The sequence below is a fragment of the Notamacropus eugenii genome, chromosome 6 (genome assembly GCF_028372415.1).
Source record: "Notamacropus eugenii isolate mMacEug1 chromosome 6, mMacEug1.pri_v2, whole genome shotgun sequence".
NCBI classification, from domain to species: domain Eukaryota; kingdom Metazoa; phylum Chordata; class Mammalia; order Diprotodontia; family Macropodidae; genus Notamacropus; species Notamacropus eugenii.
In genome coordinates this window covers 107,692,116-107,711,790 of record NC_092877.1, presented here as the reverse complement: position 1 = coordinate 107,711,790, position 19,675 = coordinate 107,692,116, and the positions used below count along the sequence as shown (strand labels likewise).

The window sequence follows — 19,675 nt, the reverse complement described above, 5'->3', positions numbered from 1 at the left end:
GTGTGTGCCATATGTAAGAAGCAGATCTGTAAACTGTCCATGACAGGTGGAGCAGGATGGTAGGAAATGAAGACTGTACCTTAGGATTAGTTGAAGGAACTACAGTAGTTCAGTTTATAAGAGAACAGACTTAAAAGAGGCATAGCATGATAAATGGCCAAATATTTGTCATGTGGAAGAGGACAGGATAGGGACCAGACCTGTGATTTCATTCATATAAAGAGCTTCCAGGTGAAGAAATTCCACCAATGCAGATCAGCCCCTTCTCTTCATTTTAGAGAATTATCTGAGGGACACATAGGCAATATTTATCAGAGGTGTAGTTTCAACCCAGATCTTCCAGGCTCACAGGCTGGCTCTCCTCTTCACAACATAATGCTATATTGTTGTCATGTGGCATTAAATTTGCCAGATTTCAGCTCATTTGAACAATTACAGCTACTTAAAAGCAGCCTCCAAGAATAATGACTAATGAATAAGTCCTTGCATCAGTGAAGCAGAGACTGGGAAGGCTATAGACAGGATATGACTTCTGAGGTCCCTTCCTACTTTGAATCTATGAGTTCTAGATGAAAGGAAGACAAATTCATATCTCAGTAGGGAAAAAAAGCAAATTCAGTTCAATCTCATCTTTTACATTTACCCTAAAGTCCTAGAAGATATTGATACACATAGAAGATATATTATTGATTATTAAAGGTGTTTCCTGCATACTGTATTTATTCAGGCAGCAAAGTAAACTTAGACTTCTCAGAAATTTTTTCCAACAATGACATCTAAAACCCCAAATGGAATTTCTGGTGAATTCTGAGTTAAACAGAAATTGTCATTTGGAGTTTGTCCCATTCCTCAATCATTCTGGTTGCTCAAGACCAGTTGTCCAACCATGCCTTATCATATATTTCAGATAACTTTTTGGGGTCCTGCTTAACACAGCTCTAATTCAAAGCCTGTGGTAATTGAGTGGAAAAATTCTAATAAACTGAACTGGCAAGATCCAAACAAACAGCTGGACCAGTGACCATTTTCAGACTCAGGCTCTCTAGAAGATGATTAGATAGAAGTGATTGATTGTAATCAAAACAACGTATTCTGTCACACCAATGACTGAATTTTGTTCATAAATTGATCAACTACTTCATGAATTGACCAAACCAAACCTGCTGTTTTGGTGCCATGCAGACATAGCCAAAATTGCCTCCAATGAATAACTGACTTAAAAAATTCAAAAGAAGGAAGCTGAGACTATTTTTAAAAAACTTTTTACGGAGGAGACCTTGAGAGATCCTTCCTTTGTCCATTCCCTTGCCATCAGGTAATGTTGTAACTTAAAGAGTTAGGCAAATGGAAAAAGATAATGATGAGACTTCAGTGGTCCACAGAGTTGGCAGCAGGGAGGGGGTCAAAGACCGATTCATTCATAGGGCGGCAGAGATAAACGGGAAACCACAAAACATGAGGAACAGACACAGATGTCTCCAGACCAAAACAGGAAGGACGTGTCCCTTGTCCCCAGAGATCACAATTGTGGACAGTGACTAATATAACATCAGTTTTTTTGGCTGCCATGTCATGCTTTGAGTCATATTGAACTTGTGGTCCACTAAAACTCCCAGGTCCTTTTTTCACAGAAACTATTGTCCAGCCATTCTGCCCCCACCTAGTATTTATAAAGTTGTTTGGCCAAATATTCTAACCTGTTGAGAATTTTTTTAGGTCCTGACCCTGTCATCCAACATTTCTACTCCCTCTCCAAGTTCCCTGTCATCGTCAAATAATCTGTCCTTTCTTCCAAGTTTGATTAAAATGTTGAATTGCATGTGGCCAAAGAAGTGTCAAGGAAAGAGTATAAACTTGAGCTTAAGCTAGAATTAATCTTGGTGGACTTCCTTGCTTGAGATAGATGATTTTCTACCAGTGGCAGATTCAATACAATTTCTAGTTTTCTTCTGGTAGCTAATGTCAATTTTCTTGACCTCTCCTCCATGGGTTTCCACGACACTGCTCTCTTTTCAATTCTCCTCTGTGTTTTTTGTATTTGTAACTTTAGCATCGTGCATCTTGCCTTACACATAGTAGGCACTTCACAAGTACTTGTTGAATTGAACAAATCTGAAGCACAATACACACGCTAGCAATATTCACCATCTCCATCCTCCATCATTAATATGAAGAAACAGAAACCCAGAGAGAGGAAATTATTTGCTCAGTCATCTAAGTAGCAATGATGGGAACTCGGATTCAAAGACAGATCTTTTGATTCTAAACCCAGGGCTCTTTCTAGCTATCCTACACTGGTTCTATACTGACTCTCATTCTGACCTGTGCCTGATTTCTGAATTTAGCTCCCACTCAACCTGGTTAGATTGTAGGATTATAGAATTTTCTAACTACCTCATTTTACAGATGAGGAAAACTAAGGATAATAATATCATAGATTTAGAGTTAGAAAGAACCTTAGTGATTTGATCCAACCCCTTCATTTTACAGATGAGGAACTGAGGCCTAAAGAGATTAAGCAGTCTGCCTATAGTCACACAGCTCAATAGAAAGAACTGGGATTTAAACTCAAGCCTTCAGATTCCCAAATTAGCTATCTTTCACAGAATCACAATTTGAAAGGTAGAAAGGACCTCGGAAACCATCCAGTCCAAATCCAGACACAAAAGAACCTCTATTATAACATACTGAACAAATGGTCCTCCAGTCATGCTCTAAGGAGGGTGATTTCAAAGAATCCCCAGGCAAGCTCTTTTGCCTCTGGACACCTCTAAGGGTCAGGAAGTAATTTGTGACATCAAGCCTAAATCAGCTACTTTGTGACAACTGTCTATTCCTCCTCTCCATGGATGACCCAAACACAACTATCATGGTTTTCCTGCACTGTCTTCCCTCCCTCCCAGAGACTTCATTTCTCCAGGTTAAACAAATCCAGTTCCTTCAACTGATGCTCATGTCATGGACTCAGAGTCCTTTCTAGGGCTGTGCTGATGCCAGCTCAAACAGGCTCATGAGAACCAACTGTTAAGCTTTCAGAGTGATCATTTATACCCCAGAAGTCAGCAAATATCAGGGCTCGATGCATCATTTTGATTGTCTAGATCTGAGAAAGTGATGGAGAAAAGTTAATGCAGATTAAAAAGTGTGTCCTACATATATGATATGCATATATATTTTACATACATACATTTTTGAGGGGGAAAGGAGGATTAGTTGTTAAACATTCACCAGCACACTGATGCCCTTGTCATGCTAGCTGCCCTCCTCTGGACCCTCTGCAGCTAATCAATATCTTATTTAACTTATGGTTCCCAGAATTGAACACAATACTCCAGATGAGGCCTGACAAAAGCAGAGGACCATGAGATTCCTACTTCCTTATTCCTGGAAACTATAAGCTTCCTAATGTAGCCCAAGACTACAGCAGCTTTTTGGGTTGCCACATCAAACTACTGACTCCTATTGAGTTTAACTCTACTAAACTGTCCAGATCCTTTCCAGAACAGCTGCTGTCTAGCCACATCTCCCTCATCTTCAGATTAGTGGTTGATTTTTTGAACCCAAGTACAAGACTTTGCATTTATCCTTACTAGATCTCATCTTATGAGATTCAGCATAATATTTTACTCTGTCAAGATCCTTTTGAATGCTGCCTCTGTGTTATCTGTTTTTCCTTCCTTCTCTGTGTAATCTTTATCCAAGTCATTGATAAAAATGTCAAATAGCTAAGCGCCAACTACAGATCCCTAATGTACACCTCTGGAGACCTCTTACTATTTTGACACTAAAACATTAGCATCTATCTATCATTTGAGTCCAGCCATCCAACCAACTCTGGATTGACCTAATTGTATCATCATCTAATTAGTCTCTTGTCATCTTCTCCACATGAATAGCAGAAAATTCTTTATCAGAAACTCTGCTAAAATCTAAGTGAAATATATCCATATCATTCTCTGTCTATTATTATCTAATAATAGATATTATCTATTATGTATATTTCATCTATTATAGTCTATATATTTTCTATCAAAAAAAGAAATCAGGTTAAGTTGGGAATGACATGTTTTTGAGGAAGTCATCACCATCCATCTCTTTAATGATCTTTCCAAGAATTTTCCCAGAAGTTCACTGACTTAAAAGTTTTCTGCTCTTTTTTGGAAAATTGAAGAAACATTTACTATTTTCTAATTTTGTGACCCTTGCACCACAAAATTTTCCATGATCTTTGAAATATCATTGATGGTGGCTCTGTAATCACATCTGCTAGAATATTATTCATTTGGGCCAGGTACCTTACATTTATCAAAGGCAGCTAACTGCTCACTTACTATGTCTTACATATCTTGGGTATCAATTCCCTCTTGGTATTTCTGTTCTGTCTAGAGGTCATTCTCCTTTGCAGAGAAAATAGAAAGAAAATAAGCAGCTTGATCTTTTATCTATTGTTAGTTATCATTGCCCCATCCATCCCAAGCAGTGATCTTATTCCTTTTTTGATATTTTTTCTCCCAATATAACGAAAATATTCCTTTTCTGTTGCCCTTAGCTTCCTTTGGCAACCTCAGCTCATCCTAAGCTTTAGCATTTCTGACACTTGACTAAGACTTCCCCCCCTTTCTACTTCCTTATCCAGAAATCAACCAGTGTGGGAAATCTTTCTCAAAGACTTATAAAGACTAAAGATCTAATCAAGGACAGCAAAAGAAATTCCAAGTTTAGACTAATGGGCCAATGGATCCTGTGTATTGTCTTTACTCAAACAGGTGTGGGAAAATGTCACTTATCCCTTTTGTCAGACAAGTTATATGAAAATTGATAAGTCTCTCCGACCCAGGCCCGGGTGATCCAAGTCATGTACTTCAAGACCCTTGTTGGATGGAGTATGACCCACCTCTCATTGTAACAGTCATTCTCTCATTAATTGTTAACCAATCAGAGTTGATTGCCACCCTCAGGACTATCTGTTCTTCCAAGGGCATATAAACTGTGAGTCCAGTGCCATGAGGGGTGTTTGGCAATAGAGAGTGCCACTGATCTCTTTTATAAATAACATGATAGCCTTATTAAAAAAATGATTAAATTATCCAGAAACTCTTGTCTTTCAAACCTTGTAAACATCACATTCTTTTCCAAACCTATGTTGCTTGATGAGTTCCTGGTGCATCCACATCAAGTTCTTCAAATAAATCCTACTTTTCTTCCTCCTTGAAACTGCTTCCCTTTATGTCATTAGAATTTCATTCTTAACCATCACCCATCCTTTTGGGTGTGACTTCCCTTGAAGTATTTTTATCCATGAAATCTTATCTATTTTTCCTTGGAATCCACTAAAATTTGCTTTCTACTAGGGTTCATGTCAGACTGTACTCAGTTTTCCTCTTCTCTATCATAAACTCTAGGATGAAACGGTCACTTCCCCACAGCGTTCATGTCATTTCTACTCCAGTAACCAGTTCCTTTTTGATACTGAGAATCAGATGCAGAAAAGTATTACCCGATGTTGGTTCCTCCACCTTCCTTCCACATTGTTACTAAGACAAGTCAAGAAGTTATTACCTGCCTAGCTTTTGGCAGAGAGAGAGAGAGAGAGAGAGAGAGAGAGAGAGAGAGAGAGAGAGAGAGAGAGAGAGAGAGAGAGAGAGAGACAGATTCAGAGACAGAGACAGAGAGAGAGATAGAGACAGAGAGAGACACAGAAAGAGAGACAGAGACAGAGAGAGAGAGAGGAGAAGCAGAAGCAAAAGAAGTAGAGAGAAGAAGAAAGAGAAGAGGAAGAAGAAGAAGAAGAAGAAGAAGAAAGAGAAGGAAAACTACCACAACCAGAAGCAGAAGAAGAGGAAGAAAAAGGAGGAGAAGAAGAAGAAAGAGAAGGAGAAGGAAAACCACCACAACCAGAAGAAGAAGAGGAAAACGAGAAGGAAGAGGAGCAAGATGTCTGGATAATTAAAATCCCCAACACCATATTATGCCTCTGTACCAAGCTTATGAACTGTTTCCTAAATTCCTCATCTATTTCTTCTTTCTGGGCAAACGGTCTGTAGTTTACTTCAATGACAAAATCACTTTTATTTTTCCCTCTTTTGTCCTTCTCTCAAATACTCTCTATCATGCCTCTCCCATTTGCTTCCCGGATTTCCTCATAGTATAATTTTTTAATATACAATGCTTGTCCTGTTTATTTTGAATGAGAGACATGGCCTTAACATGGGTTTCATCCCACGTTCCATGATGCCCCTAAGGCCCAATCTGTCCCCAAGTGTTAGGACCTCCAGTCCCTCTCATTTGTTGTCTAAACTTTGGGCATCTGTGTAGACACCTGAAGGCAGTATACCAGCTATACAAACTTAGGTAACTTACCCAAGTTCACCCTAGTCATAAACAGTAGACCTGGGCATCAAAGCCAGGCCCTCTGACCCAAAGTCAATGCTCTTTTCATTACATTAGTCTTTCTCTATTATCTCTTAGTGACTCTAGCTATACATTCATTCTTGAGCTTTGCAACAAACCATGGATATTTATAGAGAAGAATGTTCGGAGAGTAAAAAGCCAAAGAACTGGAAATGAACTTGAAGGTCACTGAGCCAACCCTCTTGTTTTTCAGATGAAGAAGGTGAAGGCCAAAGAGGTTAAGCTACTTGCCCAAGCTCACACAGCTAGGAAGTTATCGAAACGGATTTGGACTCAGGTTCTCTGGCTCCCAGAATTATTTCCAATGAACCATGACACTGCTCATAATTTTCTTGTTCTGTGCCAGTAAAGGGAACTCAGGGAATCTGAGACCCCTATGACCAATATCAAGAAGGAAGAGGGAACATGAAAGGAGTAAGACTAAGTCCTAAACGGTGATCAAAGAAAACGAGGCAGGAGCATGGCTACTATTTGGGGAGATAAGAAGAAGATATGGGCCAGGCCAGAGAATGAGGGAAAACAACCTTTGGGAAGGTCATGAAAGTGGAGAAAATATGGCTTGTAGGGAATGCCGCATGTTAAACAGGAGGTGTTGCCTCAAAACAGAAACAATTTAGGCAGATAGATAGAAAGACAGATCTGCCAGAAAATTTAAAAAAAAAGGACAAGAACAATTTGTACAATGTTGGATGTCTAAACCAATACTAAAAATGTGGTTTTCTTTCCCTCTGCAAATCACCTCTCTCCCCTCTCAAAAAAAAAAATCTCCATAGAACTGTCATGGTTCATAACAGGAAAATCACCCTTTGCAAACGGTATAGTCTCACCCTACAAGCTAGCTGCAAGGAGACGCCAACTGTCAGGTTATTATAATAGTCTGGACAAAGTGGAGATAAGGTCCTGAACTAGAGTGGGGGAACGCATGAAAAAAGTCATGATTAGTAAATTTCTGGAAAAAAACCCCAAACCCAGCCATTGTCTTCTTTGTCCTGTTCCGTCTTCCCATCTCCTACTTCCAGTGAACTGGAAAACATCGTATCTGGTCCAGGGAAAGGTTTGGGAAGATGCCCTCCTCCCTAGAGAGGTCAAGCCCTCATCTCAGCCTCATGAAACTTAACAAGGCTCAAAGTCATGGGGTCAGCCTGAGGCCAAAGGGCAAAGTCAGCGACCTCTGGCTTCTCTCTACCTGTATCTCCCCCCATGTGCTGTTCCCAAGGGTGGCAGGGTTAGATTTACAATTTTATGTAAGCAGAAATTTTCTTAATTCATTTTGGTCCAATTTGGCAGAGTTTCAACATTCAATGTGAGTTATTTTTATTATTAGTCTTGTTATTACTTCAATACGTATTAAGAGGCAGCACAAGTGTAGTAAATTCAGCACTGGCCTTGGGATCGGTAAGATCTGGGTTCATCCTGCCTTTGACACTAACTAGCTGAATGACCTTGGGCATGAAACTTCTGAGTCCCAGTTTTGCCCTCTGTTCTTTGATGGTGGGGGGAGATAGTAATACCACCCATTTCATAGATCGGTTGTGAGGATCAAATGAGCTAACATAGAAAAAACACTTTGTGAAGCTTCAAGTGCTATCATGTAAAAGGGTCTTCAGTACACAAGGATCTGTAATGTCACTGGGGTGGGCACTCCCACTCCTCCTGCAGACAGAGGTCCCTCTATAACTCTTTTAAGCTGTCTTGGCCAAAAAATTCTATCATCATGTGGCTAACTCCAAACTCAGCTAGGCTGCTCCTCTGGTAAATCCATCACTGGGTCTACACCAGAAAGCCCTCCACTTTGGTCAGACCTGTAAGTGCTGTGCTTTTCTGGCTGAGCCTTTGAGAAGTCAGGGTATTTGTAAGGTGAGGCATCCAATAGGACTCCAGGTGGGGAATCCTCATCCTCATCATCATTTCAGCAATGACTTATTTACCTGAGTTTCAGGAGTACATTGCCCATTCAGATGGGGTCTATTTGTTGAAGAATGATAAGAAGGCACAGTAAAGATCTCACTTGAGAAAATTATCTATTACCGTAGAACCACCAACAGGCTCCTGATGAATGAATGTAGTAAGAGCAATGGCTCCTTGGCAAACATTAGCCCAGTTCCTTGGTTAGTTCTGACTTTAGCCTTGAGGTTTACCCTGGATAGTAATAATGGCTAACATTTATATAGTGCCTACTGTGTGCCAGCCACTACTAAGTGCTTCATAAATACTACCTTACTGGATGCTCACAGCAACCCCGAGAGGTAGGTGTTATAATTATGCCCATTTTACACATGAAGAAACTGAGGCATGTGGATGCTAAGTGACTTGCCCAGGGTCACAACATGTGAGTGTGGTCAGATTTGAACTTAGGTCTTCCTTGCTTCAGGCCTCTCACTCTATCTACCATACAACCTAGAGAGTTTCCAAACTTACCCACCTTTTTTCCCAGGCTCGAGCATTTTATCAGGCTTCTCCTGCTGGGAGATAGAGACAGATGGAGATGGGGATTTCTTCTCTGCTGTTTCCTCCTCCTCCTCCTTTCTCTTTTCAGTGTGGGGCACAGGTGATAGCGGAAGATCACCACTGTCCTTGCTTTCATTTAGTTTCTCGCTGGCGTCCTGGTCTGGTTTTCCAGCCCGCCGAGAGAGCAGCTCAGCTAAGAAGGGCCTTCCCATTTTGGAAAGGGGAGAGGACGGTGGCGTCTGACTGGCAGGTTTGGGGGCGAGGGCTGGCTTCTGCAGTAATGGTGATTTAGGCCCTGGTTTGTCATGATCCAGAGAAGGAATGTGGTTATTGGGGAGCAGGGGTGCTGGCTGAGCTGGGTGCCATCCAGAGCCGTCCAGAGAGTCTTTCAAACCCAGTGGGTCTTTCTTTTTCTCTTGGGTCGGTGATGTGGCGCCTTTCTCCCCCTCTTTATTCTTCAGTACAGATGCTCCCCCATCAAAATTGTCACCTGTGCTATGCCGCTTCTTTCTCTTTGATTGGTCTGCTTGTTGGTCGTAGTGAAAACGCAAGGAATAGTTGGTCCTTCTCAGCTTTATCCCAAAAGGTGATGTGCTCTCCTCCCCACTTGGCATGACATCCTCTGCCTTCCCCATGCTGCTTGTCTCACTTTCAGAGGAAGTTGCCAAGTCTGGCTGGGCCAGGTCTTTCTGTGGAGCAAGAGGTGAACTTGGGACAAGGAAAGATGGAAGATCTTTGGCAAATTTATATCCCTCTGCAGTGTCACTTGGCTCCTGCTGTATCCCAGTTCTCTCTGGAATTTTTTGGTGTCCATAATTACTAGCAGGTGGCTGGACCTCTGCTCTTTCGCTGGGTCCCAGCCCAGGCTTATTCCTAAGGTGTTCAGCATTCTGTTTTTGGCCTTCAATGCCCCCATCAGAGAATTTCTGCCAAGCAGGCATAATGGAAAATTTTGCATTTGCTGATAAAGTTTTCCTGAGGTTTCCCCGGGAATCAGACCTGCCTTTGGAGGCACTCTCACTGTTGTGCCTTAATAGGTCCTTCTCGTTGACTTGGGCATTATCAGTATTCTTTAGGATTCTAGAACGAATAGATTCCCACTCCGCTAAGGCCGCCTTACTATTCTGAGACTCCTGAGGAAACTTGGCCTTCCCACTGGTTGCCCGTGCATCCTGAGTGCCTCGTGGCATATTTTCCAAAGCAGGAATATTCATTTCCTTTTTTTCTTCTGACAAGCCCAGTAAAGTCTTGCAAGCTGTGTCCTTGATCTGGTTCAGGTTGACGGCTGGGCCACACAACTGTGCTCCTGTGACCAGGATGGCCGTATGGGGAATGCTCAGAGAAGAAGGAAGAGGGTGGGAGGCCTTACTGGCCTTGGGCTCTTGTGAGATGGACGGAAGCCCTGTCTCCTTCCCGAGTGTCACTGGACTTAGATTGACTTTGGGAAATAGGATCTGTTTTCCTCCTGAGGACACTTGGAATGTGTACGGTCTGGGCATAGTCTGTCTTTCCTCGACCTCTTGCCATCTCAGCTCCTCGCCCATCTGGTCCTTTTTCACGGTAACAGTTTCCTTCTTCTCCATCTGTGTCAGCTCATCTTCAGGCCTCCTCTTGTCTTCCTGGGGAGGTCCCTGTTGAATGCCTTCTCTTTCCTCCTGAAGCAGAGGCATGCCTCCGTGACCATCCTGTCCTGGTGGTTGCCCCTCCCTCACCTCCTCAACCTGGGCACTCTGCTTCTCTACAACCCTTAGGTTTCTTTTGTGGCTTTCATGCTTGGGACATTTTTGTTCCTCCCCATTCTTTTTAGAGTAGCCCTGAGCTGGGCTGTCCTGGGGCCTTGGTTCTCCTGACTCAGGTTGCCTCTGAAGCCCTTGGCTGCTCTGCTCCTGGATGGCCTCTGAGGGCTCCTCCCCTGGCTGCCGCTCTTCTACCCTTGTTTTCCCCTGGAGCTGCTTTGTCCCCTCTTGTTTGCTCTCTTTCCCCATCCCCGAGTCTTGTCCTTCGAGCTCTTCCAGAGGCTTCCCTTCATCTTCTTGTCTTTGCTTTTCAGCCTCTTGATCCCCCTGCTCTTCTGTCTCCTCTTGTCTCTTGAGCTCCTGCAGTAACTTGGCTCCCTCCTCCTCCCGAGGCTGCTGTTCAATCTCTTGCCTTTTCCACTGTTCTGTCTCCTCTTGTCTCCTGAGCTCCTCCAGAGGACTCTCTGCCTCCTCCAACTCCACGCTTCTTTTCTTCTCGAGCTCCTGGTCTGCCTCTTTGTGTCTGATTTCGTTCCTCTCTTGCCGTTTCTGCCCATCCTCTTCCTGCAACCTCTGCCACTCCAGAGGCTGTTCCTCCTTTTCTTCCTCTTTCTCTTCCTCCTCGAGAAGTGGTTTTTGATTCTCTTTCCAAAGCCTCCTCTCTACTTCCTGAAGCCTTTGCTCTTCTAGTCGTTTCTTCTCTGCCTTTTGTCTTCTATATTCAGCCTCAAGATGTCTCCAATATTCCTCTTGTTGTCTTTTCTCTTCTTCCGAATCAAGTGGTTTGAGTTCTTCTTCAGGCCAAGTTTGTTTCTCTTCTCCAGAGTGTCCATTCTGATCTAGGGACAGTTGACTTTCAAAGCTGTCTTGATCATTTTGTCGATCCTATCATTGAAGAGGGAAACAGAATTAGCTCTTTTGAAATGACTTTTGCTTTGGTTTTTTTAAATAGATAGTACTTATAATGTATGTTTTAACTCAAAATAAGAGACATGGGTTGATTAGTATAGAGCTGGGTAAACTGAGTCATGAGAGGTGGCATGGTATAGTTATAGAGAACTGGGTTTGGTGTTAGACAACAAGGGCTCAAGTCTTGATATATACCAGCTGTATGATCAAGGATAAACTAATTAACCTCCAAACTTCAAGAAACTCCCTACAATAAGTTGTGATTACAGTCTAGAAAAACCCATGGTGTTTCCAGGAAAACCCAGGTCTTTACTTAAACACATCAAAACCACAGGCCTGTTGCTTTCAGCATGGGCAGATCATCTGGTTTTTGTTTGTTTGTTTTTTTGCAAGACCCTTTTGGTGCTGACCATACACCTAGACTGTTGCCTATCAGCAACACCAGAGGGAATTTCCATAATAGATGAAATAGATACAGATCAAATCCAACCAAACCAATCCTTTTACGTTCTCCCCTGACCCCACAAGAAAAGTGAAGTGATTAACCACAGTCCATAAGTGATAGACGCTGGAACAAAATCCTTTACTACATGAGTATCCCACCTCACCCCATCTCAAATCAATTTTTCTCATCGCTGGAAGACAGTGATAGCAAATCAGGCCTTTAGGGTGGAAAAATCTGGAAGAAGATAACAGATTTGTACTTAATGAAATTGTTTAAAATGGTTGGCTTGGAAGCAGGGGTATGTTGAGGTCAGCTCAGACAGGTTCTGGAAGCAAACTGTTAAACTTTCACTGTGAACATTTACACCTAGATGACAAATTTTTCACCTTATCCAAAACCAGGGCTTGATATATTGTCTTAATTGTCTAGATCAGGGGTCTGCCCCTTCTCCTAAGAATGGTTTTTTATTTAATATTTATTTAATGGTTTTATTTTTTAATGGTATTTTATTTATCTAAAAATTTATTTTAAAATGTAAATTTTTTTTTTAAGTCAAGGACCATAGGAAAATGGGTAGCTGCTGGATTTGGGTCACTGCCCTAGTTTGTCAACCCTTGTCTGTTGCAAAGCCTATACAGCAGCAAGGAGAAAAGAAACTTGGAGAGAGGCTGAAGAAAAGATTTCTACTTGTAGTCAAACTAAATATAGACAAGGGTGATGGCACCATTGATTTTAGGTCAACTCAAAATAAAAAGGGGCCCCCTTATCCTAGAACAACTCCTCTTGTCCTCCTACCCTACAGCCCTCACACACCCTACCCTATGGGAACTTGGAAATGTAAGGCTCATTGGGTAGAATTTGTGCCCAGGATGAAAGTAATCTGTGAGTCAGCAAAAATGGCCCCATACTTTGGACAATCTCCTGTGATTCTTGGACACCCTTTGGTTCTTTGGCTTCACAGCCAGTTTGTGCTTGGCTGCGCTGTTGTCCAGGCGAGCAATGGCCCGAGGAATGGCATCCAGGTTAACGCTTTCGATGGTGCCAGCAGAGGAAAAATGGCGCTTTGGCCGAGATGATTTAACTGTAGTAACCTATGTGTGGTGATAAAAAACAAAAGTCAGGGTTAAAGAATCCCGAGTCTAAATCACTATTGATTACACAAATGCAAATCCAAACAACTCTGAGGTACCAATATGACAAAACAGTAAAATGACAAATGTTGGGGAGGATGTGGGAAAATTGGAACACTAATACATTGTTGGTGGAGTTGTGAACTTATCCAACCACTATGGAGAGCAATTTGAAACTATGCCCAAAGGGCTATAAAACTATATACATAGCAATACTACTTCTAGGTCTGTAACTCAAGAAGACCATAAAAATGGAAAAAGGACCCACATGTACAAAAATATTTATAGGCTAATGGCAAAGAATTGGAAGTTGACGGGATGCCCACCAATGGGTGACTGGCTGAACAAGCTGTGGTATATGAATATGACGGAATACTATAGTTCTATGAGAAATGATGAGTAGGTGGACTTCAGAAAAACCTGTGAAGGCTTACATGAATGGATGCTGAGTTAAGTGAGCAGAACCAGGAGAACATTGTACAGAGTAACAATGTAACATTGTATACAGTAACAGCCACATTGTGTGATGACTAACTCTGATAGACTTGGCTCTTCTCAGCAATATGAGGAATGAAGACAATTCCAAAAGACTCATGATGGAAAATGCCGTCCACACCCAGAAAAAGAACTATGAAGTCTAAACGCAGATCGAGGCATATTATTTATGCTTTTTCTTTTTCTTTTGTTTCTTCTTTCTTGTGGTTCCTCCATTTGTTCTAATTCTTCTTTACAGCATGACTAAGGTGAAAATACGTTTAATGTGAATGTTTATGTAGCACCTGTATCAGATCACATGCTATCTTGGGGAAGGCGGAGAGGAAAGAGTATAAGAAAACTTAGAACTCTAAATCTTATGGAAATGAATACTGAAAACTAAAAATAAATAAACTGATTAAAAACAAAAAAAGAAAGAAAACAATTCTGAGGTTTCCAGAGTGCCAACCATTTTGTAAGGTAATGGCATTGAGTGGAGAATATAAGTGACAGAAAAAAGTTATAAAAAAATTTATTTTTAAAAAGTATCCAAAATCAATGTCTTTGTTAGAGTAGCAGAGGTGAACCCTGGCCGGGTCCCCTAATTAATTAGCAAGATTTTCTGCTCTGGTGCAAGGATGAGGACGTGTAAACATTGTGGGAGGGGGGAGAGGAGGAAGAAAAGAAATCTTTATTTAGATATTATTTACTGGTACCTTTCCAAAGAGCAGACTCACAATAAACTTAATGTCATGAAATAATTGTGTGATATAGTCATCTGAGAATTTTAAAGTTTAGAAATTTATTAATTTTTTAAAACTAAAATTATTAACAAATATTAATTATAATAATTAACATTAAATTTTGTTAATTTTTAAGAAATATATTTTAAAAGTTAATTTTTAAACATAAAAATATTAGAGGACCCAGGACTCATACAAACATATTTATTTGTTTTTTAGCAGTTTCAGTCAGGTCTAACTCTTTCACATGACCCTATTTGGCGTTTTCTTGGCAAAGATACTGCAGTGGTTTGCTATTTCTTTGTCTACTTCATTTTACAGAGGGGGATACTGAGGTAAATATGATTAAATGACTTCCCCAGGATCAATATGTATCTCTGATCAGATCTGAACTCAGTAAGATGAGTGCCAGACTTGGCGCTCCATCCACTGTACCACCTCACTGCCACAAAATAGTTCTTTCTGTAATGGCAAAGAACTGGACACTCAGGAGAATCCATGAATTGAAAATTGGCTGAACAAATTGTGGTATATGGATGCTATGGAATACTATTGTACTGAGAAAAATGATGAAGGGAAGGTTTCAGAGAAACCTCAGAAGACCTACATGAACTGATACAAAATGAAGTAGGCTGAATGAGGACAAGTTATATGATCACACCTACTATCTGTGTCAATAAAGACAATTTTTGAAAGACTGAAGAACTCTAATCAACATTCTAAACATTCTCATCAACAGCTCTAAATAACAATGACCAGCCAGGACTCCAGGGCACTGATAGTAAAGCATGCTCTTCACCACTTGACAGAGGTGATAGACTTGGGATTCATTTGAATAAACCATATTTTTTGAACATGGCCAATGTGGAAATTGTTTTTGCCTGACTATGCATTATTTGTTGTTTGCTTTTCTTTTTTTCCCAATGCGGATCATTGATGGGAGGAAGATAAAATAGATTTTCGTGCTTTATTTGGCCTCATGGCTCATGTCAGAGCAAAGACTCAGGTTTGAGGATTTATAGGAAATCGGTACTCAGGAAGCTAGTACAAGCAAGAGTGTTATCACTGTGTGGCATAGCAAGCAGGGGAAAAAAACTGCTCATGAATGAACACGCTGCTAGGGTCATGGGAGATATGTATAGTGGCAATGATCTTGGTGGGAGTACACACTCAGAGGGGGGTCTGAGCAGAGAAATTTTCAACCCTAAAGGTAGGGGTTGGTTGAGAACAGGTTGGTTGGTTGTTGTCCTTCATCTTCAAAGAGGACCAAAATGACATCACCATTGTAAAGTGAAATTTCAGAGTGTCCTACTGTGGCTGATCAGACCAATATGAGCTGGGAATGCTCTACCACAGGTTGGGCACAGATTGTCCATGTGAATATTTGGGATGGATATCCCAAATTTGCGCATCCTGCATTTATTTTGTGCTGTCTCAATTCTGCTTTGCTCAAAGAGCACAGCACCCTTTCTGATGTGGGCACGCCGTGCCGAGCGGTCCTGTGCCAGTGTCTCCCATGTTGCGCAGTCAAATCCAAAGTTCTTGAGAGAGACCTTGAGAGTGTCAACTGGTAATGGATTCCAGATGAGGAAGGGAACATTTCTACTTAGACCCAGATGTAATAAGGAAATTCCTGGATCACTTGTCTATGTCAGACTCAGGTGAAGAAGTTTTCTAATTGAGCCCAGATAGTGATTAAGAGTTTGAGTTGGTAATTGGGGACCTGGGAATAGGCTTTTAGAGGTAGCCACTGCAGCTGCCAGAAGCCTCACCCAGTAAGATGACTTACATATTTGATATAAGGTCAGAATGAGTCAAAACAGTAGAAAAGTACAGACTGTCTGGTTTTGCTTATGTGTTTATGATCATGAAAACTGCTTAGCCTAAGTGACTTCATGTTGGAGTCCTCTCATTACTACAGCATCAAACAATATATTTCAAAAGTCACAACTATCACACTTGTTCATTCAAAAAAATGAAAATTTTAATATGCATTTAGAGGATCACAATTTGCTTTGGCACAAGACTAGCACTAACACTTAGGCTTTGGTGTGAGCAATGATCCTTTTCAACCCCCAATGGCAGAATGTTTATACTCATGGTGAGTCTGTGGTTCCTTGTAAAAAAGCTTACCCCTCCATCTCTGCAAAAGAACAATGTGAGATTGGAATTTAGGATAAACAGATTCATCCAATGATAAACAAGCATTTAGTGAGTGTCCACCACACAAGAGGCACTTAGTTCCAGAGTTCTTTCTTTCTGGAAGGCAGGTATTATTGGTGGAACCGTGAAATGGTTCACTCTGTTGGATTTCAATTTGGAATGATACCAGAAAAGTGACCAAGCTTTTTCCCCATCAAAGGCAAAAGGCAAAAAAAAATCCAATGCAAATCAAAATATTCTTAGCAGCCTTAGTTTCAGAATCTTCAAGCCTGACAATTGTGACCTCTACATTCTGTATATACCTGTTTTTTGGGGGGAATCTCAAAGCTTAAAACTACACCAAGACTTTGGTATACCCAGTACATTAGAAGAATTAACTCCGCTTTGGAATTGGGCAGAGTCACCCTGCTGTTGAGTGGAGAATATGTAAATAAAACCACACTTCACTCCATCAACTATATCACCCTTTTCATATCCTAGCGTCTACTGCCTATCAGTTCCCAGATCATTCTGTTTCCTTTCTCAAGGGGATAAACAGGTGATTCATGTAAGCTCCCTGAGCGCAGGAGCTATCTTTTCTCTGTACATTTTGTTTTGGTGATCTAATCAGCTCCCATGGATTCAAAGATCATCTCTGTGTACTCCATGTGACTTTCAAATCTGCATCTCTCAGGATTATAGACCTAGAGTCAGAAGGATCTTGGAAGACATCTCATCCAACTTCCTGATAAGGACACTGAGGCCCAAAAAGCTTCAGCTTCATCTCTTTTCTAAACTCCAGTCGTACACTAACAGTTGCCTGTTGGATATCTCTACCTTAATGTCTCATAAGTATGTCAAACTCAACATGTTCATAAAAGAATTTGTTATTTTTTTCCCTGCAATCCAAATCTCCTTGTAACTTTCCTATTTCTGTACTGTGCAACATTATTTTTCTAGCTATCTAAGTTTAATACTGAAGCATTATCCTATTAGGAGTGGGGAACCTGTGGCTTTGAGACCACATGTGGCCTTCTAGGTCCTTAAGTGCAGCCCTTTGACTGAATCCAAACTTCATAGAACAAATCCCCTTAATAAAAGGATTTGTTCTGGAAAACTTGAACTCAGTCAAAAGGCAGCACCCAAGGATCTAGAAGGCCTCTAGGTCACAGGTTCCCCACCCCTCTAACTCCTTCCTCTCCTTTATTCCCATAATGTAGTCAGTTCTCATCAAATCTACCACCTGTCTCATCATCATTGCCATGTGTTCCCATCTCTATTCAAACTCCAACCATTCTAGTCCAGGCCTTGAGGGCATGAGTCACCTCTTGTCTGGGCTGTTGCTTCATATTTGGTCTCTCCTCCAAGTCATCCTCCATACAGCTGATATTCCAAAAGGTCAAGAAGCTTCACTAGCTCCCATTTTCAGTTCTGCATTGCATTTAAAGCCCTTTACACTGTAGACTGTTTTCCTGGCCAGTTACACATTATTTCCCCTCAAACACTAAGCCAAGCTGATCTATTTAATTAACAAGAATACATTAAACATTCACTCTGTCAGGGGCTGTGGGATTAAGTACTGCAGATACAAAGCAAAAACCAAAAAACTCCCTGCCTCTAAGAAGCTTACATACTAATTCGGGAGGCAATACACCAAGATACACAAGATAAAGGAGGTGAAGATACCGAGGAGATAGGAGATAACCTTAGAGGGGATGCCACTAGTACCTGGGGGGACCATGGCAGGCTTCCTGGGGGAGGTGGAATTTGAGCTTAGCCTTAAATGAATGAAGTCAGAAGTTAGGGATTCTAGGAATAGGAGGTTAGGAGGGAGAACATTCCAGGCATGAGGAACATTACCAGTGCAATGGCAAGGAGACAGGATATGGAGTGTTGTATATATGGATTAGCAGGTAGGCCAGGGGAAGTTGGGGGTGCCATAGTGTATACAGTATAGGGGGTGCCAGATTAGATGGAGCTTTTGGCTTTCTAACTTTCCAAGTCTGTGTGCCTCTACTATTTAGGAGAGAGATTTCTTGATTCAATTTAAACGAAATAAATCTATCATTCCCATTCTTTCCCTAAGAGGTAAAAGGACTGAAAAATCAGCTCTCAAAAAAAATTCACTGAAAGACTGAATACAAGACATGTACTTGTAAAAAGGACAAAAATCAGTGCTTATATCTAAGCACAAATGACTCATGGATGGGGAACCTGCAGAATCCTTCTTAGATTCAGTCAAAGGGCCACACTTGAGGGCCTAGAGGGCATGTGGTCTTGAGGTCAAAGGTTCCCCACCCCTAGATTAGATCTTGAGAAGGGTAACTTGACTGAGACTTTTGTCCTGCATTGACCATCTTTTAAGTTATCTGAACAGGACAAATCAAATTCAAAAATAAGCTTTTGAGGGCTCATTTGTAGCAGGGTCAGACAGGAACCATGGTGTGCCATCTCTTAAGCCTGAAGCCCTAGCCTGAATCCCTGGGAAGATGAGAAGGGTCATCGTAGCAGGCCACACTTTACAGAGAGCATGACCCAAGGTTTCCCCGCAGGCTCCATTTGACTCCTGCTGCGAAATGCACAGATGTGAAACGAAAGCTGAAAAACAAGGGGACAGGAAGGGGGAAGGGAAATTCCAAATAAATCTGGGTACTGAGGCAGAAAGAGAGACTGTTTTTTAGAGCTACATGGACCTTCACGGACCTTGGACAGCTGTGTCAAGTGGCTTTTCATCTTAATGAAGCATGTGAACCTTTTTTTGAAATTTTTCTGTGTCTAAGCCTCCAAATTCAGGCACGCTGGGAGTCTCAGTTTTCCAGAGCAGGGTCCAGTTTCATTAGTCACACATTGTCATGGAAACAGATTCTCCAACATCTGTCACTGCTAACTTATCAGTGCATCTTTAAGGGCCGTATGGCTGCACTTTGAAGGGACTGAAAGCCATAAGTGAATGTAAAATTTGCAAATGGAAAAGTGAGAAAAATAAATAGCAAATGATTACAGAGGAAGAAAGGAGAGAAATTAAATGAACAGATGCCTATCCTCTTACCTTCTCCTCCATTTCACTCCCTGGTCCAGGTAAATTCAAAGGGCTTAAGGAAGTTGGAGTATCACTAGACTAGGAAAACAATAAGATTACAAAAGTTAGATGTCGGCACATAAAGATCCTGGCCAAAAGCTAACAAAAGATGGCATTTATTCTGTTTCTTGGTAAGCCCACATCTGGCTCTGTATTCT

At 41.3% G+C, this 19,675-nt stretch overlaps 1 protein-coding gene across 3 annotated transcripts in view; it reads right to left on the bottom strand.

Annotated features, from left to right (window-relative positions):
- The window catches only part of CRACD (capping protein inhibiting regulator of actin dynamics), a 69,599-nt gene that overhangs the window by 11,490 nt on the left and 38,434 nt on the right, over positions 1-19,675 (bottom strand). For all 3 annotated transcript variants that reach the window (XM_072620820.1, XM_072620819.1, XM_072620818.1), the window contains 3 exons: positions 19,488-19,556; positions 12,858-13,040; positions 8,834-11,480 (listed from right to left, as the gene is read on the bottom strand). In XM_072620820.1, the coding sequence (XP_072476921.1) occupies positions 8,834-11,480; positions 12,858-13,040; positions 19,488-19,556 (2,899 nt within the window). The remainder of the gene's footprint in view (positions 1-8,833; positions 11,481-12,857; positions 13,041-19,487; positions 19,557-19,675) is intronic.